Raw genomic sequence first — 12,816 nt, 5'->3', positions numbered from 1 at the left:
TTTTTCTTTGTTATTAAGGCCTAATGATTATGGATTCTTGTTAGTCCTTAAACCCCTTCCCCCAAATGACTACTGTCAAAAAAAAAAAAGGACTCATCACAGTGGGGAAAGTGCAAACAACAGGTACAAAAAGAACCATGCATTCTGCAAACAATATCCCTGACAATGACAGGTTTATTATGTGACCACTATGATAAGTGCAGCACATGAGTGGGATGAGGGTATTCTTTTTAAATCTGCTTAGGGCAAATCATTTTCAATAAATTCTTAAAAATAGTTAATCAAGATCCCTGTACTTAGGCATTGGCGCACAGAACGCTACTGTTCTTGCGTTTGATGTGCTTTCAAAGGTGCAACCAGCACAGGGGTTCTGGCAGCTGCACCAGGTTTAAGCGCTATTGTATCAAAAATGCTCATAACTCTTGCCTTTGTAATAGTGGATAAACCCTATAATGTGCTTTTCATATAGGCATTTTCTTTCCCACTTGCTGCCTTTGTCTTTAATTTAAAGGCGACATATAGCATACATTTTCACAATGCATCAAACCATGTAAAATAATATAAAATAGAAGAAATAGTTTTTATTTTATTACCTTTTGGGTCGAAAATGTCCAAAATAGCTTGAAAACTGTGCTCAGCCCTCTTTCTGTCCAGGACTTTCCAGTTTCAGGCTCTGGCACCTTCTGCCTAAGTCACAGAGCAACAGCCACTGAGGGAGGAGTGGGCGTGTTTGTCATGTCACACTCAGTCCTTCCCTGCAGACATCAGGTCACCCTTTCCCTGAACTGCTTCTTTCTGTCCCTCTCTGTCCTGTTCCTTTCCCACCTCCCCTCCCTGCACTATTAATTTCTTTCCTTCTCTGCACTGTTCATTTAACCCCCTCCCTACCCTGTTCATTTCTCTCCCTCTGCCATGTTCATTTAACCCCCTCTCTGTCCTGTTCTTTGTCTTTCCTCCCCCCCCCTCCCATCACTGCTTGTTCCTCTCCCTTGCCCTGCTATAATTGGGAAAAAAAGAAAAACAAACTGCTGTATAAATAAAAGAGAAACTACTACTAAAGTATTTTATTATTTTCTGGGGGCAATTTGTATCAGGAGTTAGTGTAAATACCATAATCATTTTCTACACAGTATTATGTTGTATACAAAAAACAAGCAGCATCTTTTGGGTTTTCCTTTGTAACTCACCACTTCTGTTATTATATTATATACAATTCCAGGACATCAGCTGCATTTTTACCTTGTAACTCCCTGCACCTGATCATAAATTGTTCAAGAACAGCTGCATGTATTCCCTTGCAACTCACCGCGCTTGACCATAAACTTTTCCACAATAGCTGCATTTTCCCTTGCAACTTCCTGAACTTGATCATACATTTTTCCAGAACAGCTGCATGTATTCCCTTGCAACTCCCTGTGCCTGACCATAAACTGTTCCACAACAGCTGCATTTTACCCTTGCAACGCTCTGCACCTGATCATAAATTATTTCAGAACAGCTGCGCGTATTCCCTTGCAACTCCCTGCACCTGATCATAATTTGTCCCAGAACAGCTGTATTTATTCCCCTGCAACTTCTTGCACCTAATCATAAATTGTTCAGAACAGCTACATTTTACCTTGCAACTCCACACCTGATCATAAATTGTTTCAGAACAGCTCCATTTCAGTTGCAACTCCCTGCAGCTAAACATAAATTGTTCCAGAACAGCTGCATTTTACCTTGCAACTCCCTGCACCTGATCATAAATTGTTTCAGAACAGCTGCATGCAACTCCCAGCATCTGTCCACAAACTGTTCCAGAACATCTGTATTTTATTGCCTGGCAACTCCCTGCACCTAAACATAAATTGTTCCAGAACAGCTTAATTTTACCTTGCAACTCCTGGCACCTAAGCATAAATTGTTTCAGAACAGCTGCATGTACTCCCTTGCAAACTCCCTGCACCTGACCATAAACTGTTTCACTACAGCTGCATTTTCCCTTGCAACTCGGGTATAAAAAATCCAATACTTTATTTATCCATTAAAATCAGTACAAAAATTGCTTGTAGTGCAAAGAACCATTATACTTAAGCATATTTGATGCTATCCCAAGCAGCTTTACATGTGCACATTGAGTCTATTATCGGGGTGCTCCCTTGTGACAATTTTGTTCTGTAAAAACTCCCTGGCACCTGATCATAAATTGTTCCAGACAACTGCATTTTTACCTTGCAACTCCCTGCATCTGATCAGAAATTGTTCCAGAACAGCTGCATGTATTCCCTTGCAACTCCCTGTGCCTGACCATAAACCGTTCTACAACAACAGCTGCAATTTTCCTTTCAACTCCCAGCACCTTGTCATAAATTGTCCCAGAACAGCTGCATTTATTCCACTGTAACTCCCTGTACCTAATCATATATCAATATGGAAAAACAGCTGTCTTGGAATATTATAACAGTAAATACTAATGTACACTGTATAACCCTAATAATTTAATAGAGGCAGGGAGTTGCATAGTGTATAACAATGTATTATGGACTATAGATTATGTCCAATTGGGCATGTAAGTTTGTGAATAATGCACATTTGCTGTGGAACACAGGAGCATACTGTTGTACTTTAAATAAAAATGTTACAATATAAGGCTAATTTATAAACAATTCAGATTATTGCTACATGGCAGCACCAGTGCAACTAGCATCAGAATTTAATATTCAGCCTTCTAGCATCAGCTTATATTATGGGTCAACCTCATTTTCTGCTTAATAGTTTGCGATGACCCCCTAAGCTTAGCATCTCAACAGCTGCTCAGAGCCCACTGAGCATGTGAGTGTAGCAGACACTTTCGGAGATGGTGACCCCCTGTGAAAGGTTTGAAGTCCTGGATCATTACTGCTATTGAGAAGCTGAAACTTTAGGCTGGTGCAATAAGTTCATTATATAATATATGGCATTTTAGCCATATTAATTTTTAGAGTTTAGTTCTCCTTTAACAGTTCACATCTATTGCTGTTAAACATTTATGTTATATTGTTATAAGTGAATGATCAGGCAGCAGCATAAGACAGCTATGTGCAGACTGGGAGAGGGTGGGAGGGGCTTGCTGTGACCACTTCCTGTGGGAGATTGAAGAGACACGCCTACTCCTCATTTCAGCCTAGCGTCTGACCTGTAAAGATCTCTCTGCAGCTCTGATATAATGACATTTTAAGAAGGTAAATTGCTTTCAAAACATTTTTCTTTCTGCATCATTACATGTTTTGAAGAAGGGTGAGTAATATATCTTAATATGAAAGTTATATAAAATGTCTTCTTTAAATGAAAAACTATACCTTCCAAAAATGTAGGTCTCTATAAAAATATATTGAACAAAACCCTGCTTCATGTAAATAAACCATTTTTGAAATAATATACTTTTTAATGCAATTTTTAAATAGAAAATTGCCATTTAAAAAAATAAGGGCAGCCACCCTGGGAGCTACAATTCATGGTGCACACAAACAAACCATACATGTAAGGTCACATTAGCCAATTAAAAGACAGAGTTCTGTCTTTTGCTTCCCAGACTTCTTCCTATTACAGTTAGAGCTGCAGTATTTCTGGCCAGGTGATCTCTGAGGCAGCACACAGATCATCACGAAATTGTGGTTCAAGGTAAAAGGACAATATTTACTTAAATATACATTTCAGTTCGGTAAGATGCTGCTTAAATATTCATTTTGGGGGGTAACATTTCCCTTTAAGGAGGCGTTTACTGTACAGGAAATGTAATTGAGGGAGATCAATTTAGCTTAAAGGGGAACTCCACAAAAACATAACTGAAACATAATTTCAACCAACTTTGCAATATACATCAATTAAAAATATGCAGACTTTTCATAATAGTTTCTGACAGTTCCCTAAGCCTAGCCCCCTGCTCTTCTGCTGATTTTTCTAACTACTTTGCTGAGCTGGCTGACCACTGTTACTTTGTATTAACAGCCAGCTCTCCTTAGACTGCATCCTCCAAATCCCACAATTCACTGCACACGTGATTTCAATAAGGAATGGAACATCACAGTGCAATGCATTGTCGGTTATGTAGTTCCTGCAGCTGTCTGTAAGCTGCGGAAAAGTTGTTTTAGTTCCTCCTTCCCTGCTAAGGATTTCAAATGATGCAGAAAGAGAAGAACTGTTAACCAGCTGGATTGCAGCATAGAAAATGGCATTTATTTTTTGAAGAAACCGGTAACTGTGATGGGTATATTATCGGTTTCTAAGTTATGTGGGCCTCTTTATCAAATTTTGGTTTGGAAACCGGAGTTCCCCTTTAACACTGTTTATAGTGAAATAGCCCTTTATTATTTAGTGTAACCTACATAGTGTGTTAAAACATTTATTAAATGTATATATTCAGTGCTCTTATGTTTTTCCTTTTATAGGTGACAAATGTGGCATGGCACTATTGGCATCATCACTGGCACTGAGACAACCAGCAAAGGAAAGGATGTGGGAGCAAAGTAGGGCAGGTAGCCCTTAAAATTCACACATCTGGTTTGTCATTAATGGCTAAACCAAGGTAATACAATTCTATAACAAAGCGATTCGAAAGATCGAAATTCAAAATAAAATATGCATGTGCTGTTGTTAGTATTTAGTAACCCTTTGTTACTCTATATAATAGCAGCACTCACAATAACTGTTCCACAATGCCTGGGTGCACGCCGCCAACTTCTAGTACGATATCCTCCTGACTAACGTTTCAGCTGTGTCTGCCTTTTTCAATTTTGAAAAAGGCTGACAAATAGCTGAAACTTTTGTGTTTATCTAATAAAATGTATATATTTTTGTAAGTCCTGTGTGTGTGGCTTCTTCAGGAGGAGCACTGTGATGTATTAAATAAATCTGTCGCTTTTTTGAAAAAACTGAGTGCTAGTCCTCTTCAAACTCTACACATTATATTGACCGAGCACCCGAAAAGCCAAATCCTGTGTCGGACTGTGGGTACCATCTATATTATTTGTGTATATATACTGTATACTGATGCACTGAATCCACTATTTTGGATTCGGCCGAATCCTTCTTTAAAGATTCGGCCGAATACCGAACCGGTGGGAGGGGGAAAACATTTTTTGTGCCAATTTCCCCCCCACCCCTAATTTGCAATTTGCATATTCGGCCGAATCCAAATCCTGCTGAAAAAGGCAGAATCCCAAACCGAATCCTGGATTCGGTGCATCCTTAATATATATATATTTCATAGAAAAATGCTCACCAGGATTTCTCTTAGAAAATGACTTATTTATTGAATCAACGTTTTGGTCCTCACCTGGGACCTTTAGCAAGATACAATAACATGTTATTGAAAATGCTTTGTAGACTCACCAAAGAGTCCTCTGGATTAGTAAGCAGTTATGCAGGTTTTATGTAGACAATAATGGTGATCTTGGTGGAAGTGTGTGTTTTTTCAAACTAAGGTTAAACAATATCTTTTTTGAAATTGAAAATTTTTATTCATTTTTAATTGCCAGAAAAAAGATATGTCAACATATGGAACGAAGGAATAACTCGCTAGAGAGAACATACAAAGCTGTAATCTAATTGTATCATTAATCAGTAGCATAACATATTATCCATACATCTTTATCCATTTATGCTAGAGTGAGACACCTCTTGTCTCAGTATTCCTGATTTAGCACACTGTGCTGCATTGTTTATTTGGGGGGGAGGTTAGGTGAAGGGGGGGGAGAATCGGAGAGGGAGAAAGAAAGGGGGAGAATTATCAGGTTCTAGCTATATAAAATTATGAAACATATTGCGCTCAGCAAGTGGTACCTCTAGCCTGCAGGTCATCCAAGTACTGGGCCCACGGATGCCACTCCCCTTCATAGCTTCTGTCCTGAAATCTGTTTCTTATGGATTCCATTGCTCTGATCTAGTTTATCTTTGATATCAATGCTTGTCGCCCTGGAATATTTGGTTGTTTCCAATTTGCTGCTAATAGAGATCTTGCTGCTGCTCTAGAGTGTTCATTTTAAAGTATTCTATAAGTGTTTTAGAAATTTCTGTGTTAAGATCTACATCCAACAACAGAGACTCATTCAATCTCCAGCATCCATGACCTCTTATTTCGTCCCACTTGGAGAACACAGTTTCTACCATTCCGTGATCAGACCACGTAATCTCATGAATTCTAGTTGAGTGGACATAATCCACGATTGTGGATTTAAGTATATACTGTAAGGGGGTAGGATTGGATAGGAGGGAAAAGATGACAATTAACAAAATAAAATTATGTAGTAGATCAAAGTTTTGTAATATTTTCTAGTCTTACTAGAAAGAAACTATCCGAGATTTCCAAATGGGGGAGCACTTCTATTGCACCCCACTAGGAATTCTTACTTTCTGGGGGGTCACAGACAAGAACTTAGATAAGACGCCCATCCGTATCGCCCATCAGTTAACCGTTCTAAAAAATTTTTTCCTGTTATTGAGGGGTAAATAGCATTGTTGTCGAGGGATGAGAGCAATAAACTATTGAATACAGACTATGACATCATGTAGACCAAACTGGGATGTAGCTATGGATGTACCACAGAAAAAGAATGAGCAGTATAATCCCCTATATAACTAAAATGAGGTCCTTATCAGGTAAAGATGTGGGGTAATTCCTTCATCATCTTTGAAATCAGGTATCCTCAGGATCCTGCTCTGAAATAGTTGACTCTATCGCCAATGTCCAGCATGATGTATTAGGAAACACAATAGCAACTGCCTTTGGGAATAGTCACTATTCTGCCAATGTCTTATCTATATCTAGTCCGACGGTACTCATCGTGTGTTGTTTTCGAGGTGTTGGAACTCCCCAGCAGCGTTTATCAGTCCCAGATTAAACTATTTAGTCCTGCTCAGGTGGTTCTTGTATGTCTGCTTCTGCGGACGCAGCTGGAGGTTCTTGAAGGTAAGATAATGCTTCTTCCATGTCATTAGGGTGTTGAACTGTGTAAGTCAGACCATTATGCTGGTATGTGAGTCTAAAAGCCCCATCTGTATGTGATGTTTTTTTGGCGAAGGACATCTGTTAAGGGTCTATGGTCTTTCCGTTTCTGCAGGGTGGATGAGGCTAGGTCAGCAAAGATTTTTGGAAACACCCCATCTGGATGTTTTCAAAATGGCTTCTTTGGTCTAGAAGTAGTGAAAGCGAACTATAACGTCCCTGGGTGGCATATTTGGTTTCGGTCTGGCTCGTAGTGCTCTATGCGCTCTGTCCAGTAAGAGAAATTTGTCCTCTATGTTGGGTGTTAGAGCCTTGAAATAGTTAGGGAGGAAACTATCGAGATGTACTGTTTCAGGTATATCCCGAAGTCGGAGGTTGTTCTGTCTAGTGCGGTTGGTTAAACAATATCTTAAGAACTTCTGCATGTGCAGTTATATCTTCATCTGGTTTCTGGTTAACCCTTCCATAACCCACCTGTACTTTGATGTTGTGGTCACTAACCCCCCTGCATAATGCACTTCTGTTTATCTGTAAAACAAAACCATCACAATAGAGGGTGAAAGGAGGGGAGTTATATACTGATAATCTGATTATCTACCTCAAAAGATCCAGCCATCGAGTAGTTTCAATTTCTCTGTTTAAATCAAAAAATAACAAAACCCATAGCTGTGATGAAAAGAATAGGGAAAAAGTATATTTATACTAGGGATGCACCGAATCCACTATTTTGGATTCGGCCGAACCCCTGAATCCTTTGCGAAACATTCGGCCGAATCCTAATTTGCATATACAAATTAGGGGTGGAAAGGGTAAACATTTTTTACTTCCTTGTTTTGTGACAAAAAGTCACGCAATTTTCCTCCCCACCCCTAATTTGCATATGCAATTAGATCAGTGTTCAGGTGCTCAGCCTAACAGATGCGATGCACATCTGTGCTCTCCTCATTCATATCAGTGGCCTTCATTACTAATGCTCTTGAAGCAGAAGGGTAGAAAATTCAACAGCAATGCTCTTACATCTAGTGGAAAGCCTTTTTATGAGTAGCAGCCGAGGGTGCTGCTCAAAGGGTGGACCAATTTTATATTAAAGCACAAGAGAAGTCTAATTCTTTTGGGAGTGCTAATTAGTTAGGAACCCCAGCTGAATTAAGTAAATAGTCCTGGCTCTCCTCCTTGGAGAAAAAATTGCTCTGGCCAAGGGATCTTTCTATGTAGACCATGTGTCACCATCTTGCCCCAGTGATCCCTTGCCTGTCAGTATGCTTGTGCAGTAAATCTAAAAATATTGCTTCATTTCACATGAGCAAGTCTTAAGTACAGTTGATCCCATGCTAATAAAGGAAAGTAAAAGTATCTGGACACTAAGTACCACGCTGCCTCTAATATGTTTTCCCACAGAATGTGGGCAGCATATGTATTTTGTTGTATTGTGTACATTACAGCTAGGATTATTTAAAAGACATTTTGATGTTATTGTGACACTTCAGTTTCTGCCTTAAATTGACATTATTTACACATATTATCATGTTTATTTTATCATTATTTTTGATTATTGTGTTTGTATAGCCCATACATGGGCTGATGCAATCTTCTGCCAACAGGATTTTTCAAGTTTCTCAAAAAATATCAGGCCAAGCCCCAACTTGGAGTCAGTCAGGTAGATCATCAGGCCTATGATCAGAAATGCATACATCAGTAGTATTGGCTACTTCTCCTGAGGTTTATTAAAGAGGCCAACATAACACAGAAACCCCTAATATTCCCATCACAGTTACCTGTTTCTTCAAAAAGTATGATTAAATGCCATTTATATGCTGCAATCCAGCTGTTTAACCGTTCTTCTCTTTCTTCATCATTTCGAAATCCTTGCAGGGAACGAGGGACTAAAACACTGATGTTAAAAATTTTAAAAACTTCTCCACAGCTTACAGACAGCATGCAGGAACTAAATAACCAACAATGGATTGCAATGGGATGTTCTGTTCCTTATTGAAATCATGTGTGCAGGTAATTGTGGGGTTTGAAGGATGCAGGCTGAGGACAGCTGGCTGCTGATACAAAGTAACGGTAGACAGTCAACTCAGCATGTAGTCAGAGAGATCAGCAGGAGGCTTTGCTTAGGGAACTGTTCCAAACCATTAAAAACCATGAAAAGTCTGCATATTTTGTAATTGATATATATTGCAAAGTTGTTTTTGTGGAGTTCCCCTTTAAGGTATTGTCTTTCATGTCTGATTTCAGTTATTTATTTTTTTCATTAAGAAGTTGACTGATGTGCTGACATCATGGGAAGTTGCTGCAGTTGCCGAGATGGTCTCCCAGACAATCATCCCACAAAATTTAAGGTAAATGTACCAGCTAAGATTCTGAAAGAAGTTGTAGACATAAATGTAAAATATTGCATAATAAAATGTATCTTAATTCTTACCTTTCCAGTTTATATATGTTACACATTTTTTACCATTTATAACTATTCATAATTTACTTGCTTTTAAGTTGTATTAGAGTTATGTGTTGCAGTAGTCCACTGTCAGTGGAACAGATCAGTGGTCAGATCTAGCAAGCAGGGGAATAGCATGGGACAGAAAGAAACTTCGTTCAGCAATTACATTCACAAATAACTTTAAAATAATTGGAAATTGTTTTATCAATGTATATTGGAAAATGTTGTACTTGGATTTACAGTATATTTATATTTGGGTTTATAACCCATTGAAGCATTGTTTTGCTAGTAAAACTTATTTTATACGCATGTAAGTCAAAGCAACTTCTTGTGTGCACCTATATACTATGAGTTGGCAGGATAAAAAAAAATGGGGCTTATTTACTCACACTGAGTATATTTGTATCAGGGAAATAACCCATAGTGTCCAATAAATAAATTAGGTTCATTTAGTAGAATATATAATTTAAAGCAAATGTCTAATTGGTTGAAAAAGGCTTGCTGTCCGTTTGTGAAACTTGCCTGTTGTTAGTGTAGGGATGTGTAAAATAGCCACCTCTAGTATTTTGTGCAGGCAGTCCCTCAATGTTATGGACACCTATTTCGGTCCTAAAATACAGTTGGGAGGGGTACTGTTTGCTCTTTCTGCTCTGAAGCCATGTTTTTTTCAGGGTCCATTTTGTGCTGGCTCTAGCCTGAGCTAACAGGCTGAGTCTGTGTGGAACCTGAGTATTTTAGGATTAGTAAGAATAGGCTACTCACCATTATAGGTCACTCTAGGAGTGACAGATAGACAGGTTATTTAGTTGAGCAGCTCCAGGTTCCGACGAGGAGAGTCAGAGGGATTAAGATCCCGGGTACTAATAGCCCAGAAGTAGGGACTAAGTGTATAGGAACAGGGTAGTTAGATTCCCCTCAGGTTCCACTTAGGGAAAGGCTGAAAGCTGGTTGTACCTTTATTGCTGCTGAGCACGTCCTCTTGCCTGTGGGGACTAATATTGACCATATGGTGCTGTGAGTATTGCTTATTCAATGTGATACCAAATCCTGTCATGCTCTATTGTATACTCCACTGAGGATTGTGTATGTTCAATAAATCAGTTCATGTTTAAGTTATAAGAACCACTGGCGCCCAATTATTAAACCCTGTATCCAGTTACAGTTGCACTACACCCTGCCTCCACACCGTTGCGAGGGCTCACTCCCTAAGATTACAGGTCTCATCCGGGGCACATTTATTGGGAGTGGAGCTCAATAGTGGTGTACGATACACACAATTTACTATAGCACTACATTTTGGCGCCCAGTACGTGGGGCTCGAGGGGCTAAACTGTAACACCGCACTGCAGCCTAGTGTGACAGGCGCTACAGGTGCGGACTCAACAGGAAAAAGGCCAGTAGCGATAGTGGGTTTTTCTGTGGTTCTTAAAACCCACGTACCTATGGCGTTTGAAAGTACTGTTAGTAACATGGATCAGATCCAGCCTAAAGAAGTGTCCGCATGGGCTGCCTAGAAAGCTGTAGACGCTGTCGGCATTTTTGCTGTAGACGGCGTAGGCCCAGCGGTTAGAGCGGGCTTCAGGAGGTGATGAAGGAGGAACCATTATGCAAGGGGAGTCGATTAGTGGCTGAGGGCCGCTCTAGAGTGCTAAATAGCCGGTTGTTTTTATATAAAGCTCCTCAGGAAATACGTCAAGGAGAGAGACCAACGAGGCTCCATCCGGCTGGATCGTTCCCAAATGGTTGCAAAGTGATATACCCAGAGTGTGGTAACGTGTTTCAGGTTGAAGGCAAGGTAAAACCTGAACCAGAGGTCTCTGGTTTGACAGTGCATGGTGCTATCCCTCCAGCAACGGCAGTTCCCAGTTATCCCTCTCCTCAACCTGCTCAACCCACCCTGGTCTTCACGGGGACTAAGTACCCAAAGTTAAAAGTGTTTTCCGGAATGATTCCCGTGCCAGAGGGAGAGCTAGGTTTTGACGAATGGCAAGAAACAGCAGAGCAGAAGCTGGAGGAGTGTCTGTGTTCAGAGAATGACAAGCGGATTCGATTGGTTGAAAATCTACGGCCTCCGGCTAGCAGAGTGGTTAGGATGTTTCGTATGGGGCAGGATACAGTCACCGCTAGGAAGTGCTTGAAAGCCCTGGAGGATGTATATGGGACATGTGATCATCCTCATGTCTGGTTACAAAAATTCGACAGTTTGAGACAAAGGGAGATGGAGGAAGTTTCTGTTTTTGTGCAGCGCTTATATGATATATTGTGCAAAATGGTGCAGAAGAATATAATCACCCGAGGAGAAGTTGAAGATAAGATGAGGGATCAGCTTTTATGTAGCCTGCGTGAGGAACAGTCGGTGTCTACTATATTAAGGATAAAATACCGGCATGGTCCACCTCCCACTTTTGGAGATCTTATGCTTACGGTGAAAGAGTTGGAGGCTGAATTACATTATGCGACCGCTGATACCTCCAGAGAAGACGGTCCTAGTGCAAAATTCCCTGTGGCACCGATGAGAGGTGTTCGAAAAGTCACTGTCGGGAAAGAAGTTTCCAGGGAACCGCGCCGGAGGCTCTTTTTGTCTCGGAATGCAGTCTCTTCCCCAAAGTGTTTCCGATGTGGACACCTGGGACACCGTGTGCAGGAGTGTCCCATGCCTGAGGATGGTGGACACTTACAGAGTAACACGGGGCAACTATCCAAGAAGCCTGGATATTCACCCCAGAAGATGGGTTCTCTTTGTCTTCCAGGAGTACGCCGACGTTGCACTTTTGAACTGGTGGTTAATGATGTTCCGGCCACTGCTTTGTTTGATACGGGTTCACAATTGACCATCATTCACCGTCCCTTCTACCAAAGATATATCTAAGCCATTTACCATTGCAGCCTGTAGGAGCTATACCTGTATTTGGGGTAGGACAGCACCCCACCTATATGGATGGGAGTGTAAACGTATTATTACACATTCCTGGAGTAATGGGGGAGCGAGATGAACCGGTTTCAGTGACTGCATATGTGGGTCCTCCATCGGGAGGTAGAGAGACCATCCCGGTGATTTTAGGCTCCAATGTGAACGTGGTGGAGGAGGCCTTTTTGAGTCTTTTTCAGCCTAAGGCTGCAACTACTTCAAATGCTGTACCTGGAGTTCCGGAAGTGTCTAAATTTTGCCAGACTTCCAACCCAGAGTTGCCGGGAGGTTGTGTAGGAAATCCGTGGCATCCTGTGGAGATTCCACCAGGGGGAGTCTACAGCCTTAAAGTATATGTGAAGATTGTGCCTGCTACTTGTGGTAGTTTTTACTTGTTGGAAACCAACCCGGTAGAAGCTGATTTGAATGGATGGGAGATAGTTCCTGAGAGGAAAGACTATCGCTATAGGTGCCCTCGAACAGATGTGGTCACTGTCAAGA

General features: G+C 40.7%; 1 protein-coding gene across 5 annotated transcripts in view; it reads left to right on the top strand.

Annotated features, from left to right (window-relative positions):
- The window catches only part of frs3.L (fibroblast growth factor receptor substrate 3 L homeolog), an 86,122-nt gene that overhangs the window by 32,890 nt on the left and 40,416 nt on the right, over positions 1 to 12,816 (top strand). For 3 of the 5 annotated variants that reach the window (XM_041582005.1, XM_041582004.1, XM_018241125.2), the window contains exons 2-3: positions 4,410 to 4,546; positions 9,227 to 9,309. In XM_041582005.1, the coding sequence (XP_041437939.1) occupies positions 9,250 to 9,309 (60 nt within the window). In that variant the 5' untranslated portion in view covers positions 4,410 to 4,546; positions 9,227 to 9,249. The remainder of the gene's footprint in view (positions 1 to 4,409; positions 4,547 to 9,226; positions 9,310 to 12,816) is intronic. The other 2 variants (XM_041582006.1, XM_041582007.1) reach the window with 2 other exon arrangements.

The sequence above is a fragment of the Xenopus laevis genome, chromosome 2L (assembly GCF_017654675.1).
Source record: "Xenopus laevis strain J_2021 chromosome 2L, Xenopus_laevis_v10.1, whole genome shotgun sequence".
NCBI classification, from domain to species: domain Eukaryota; kingdom Metazoa; phylum Chordata; class Amphibia; order Anura; family Pipidae; genus Xenopus; species Xenopus laevis.
This window is presented reverse-complemented; position numbering and strand designations above follow the sequence as displayed.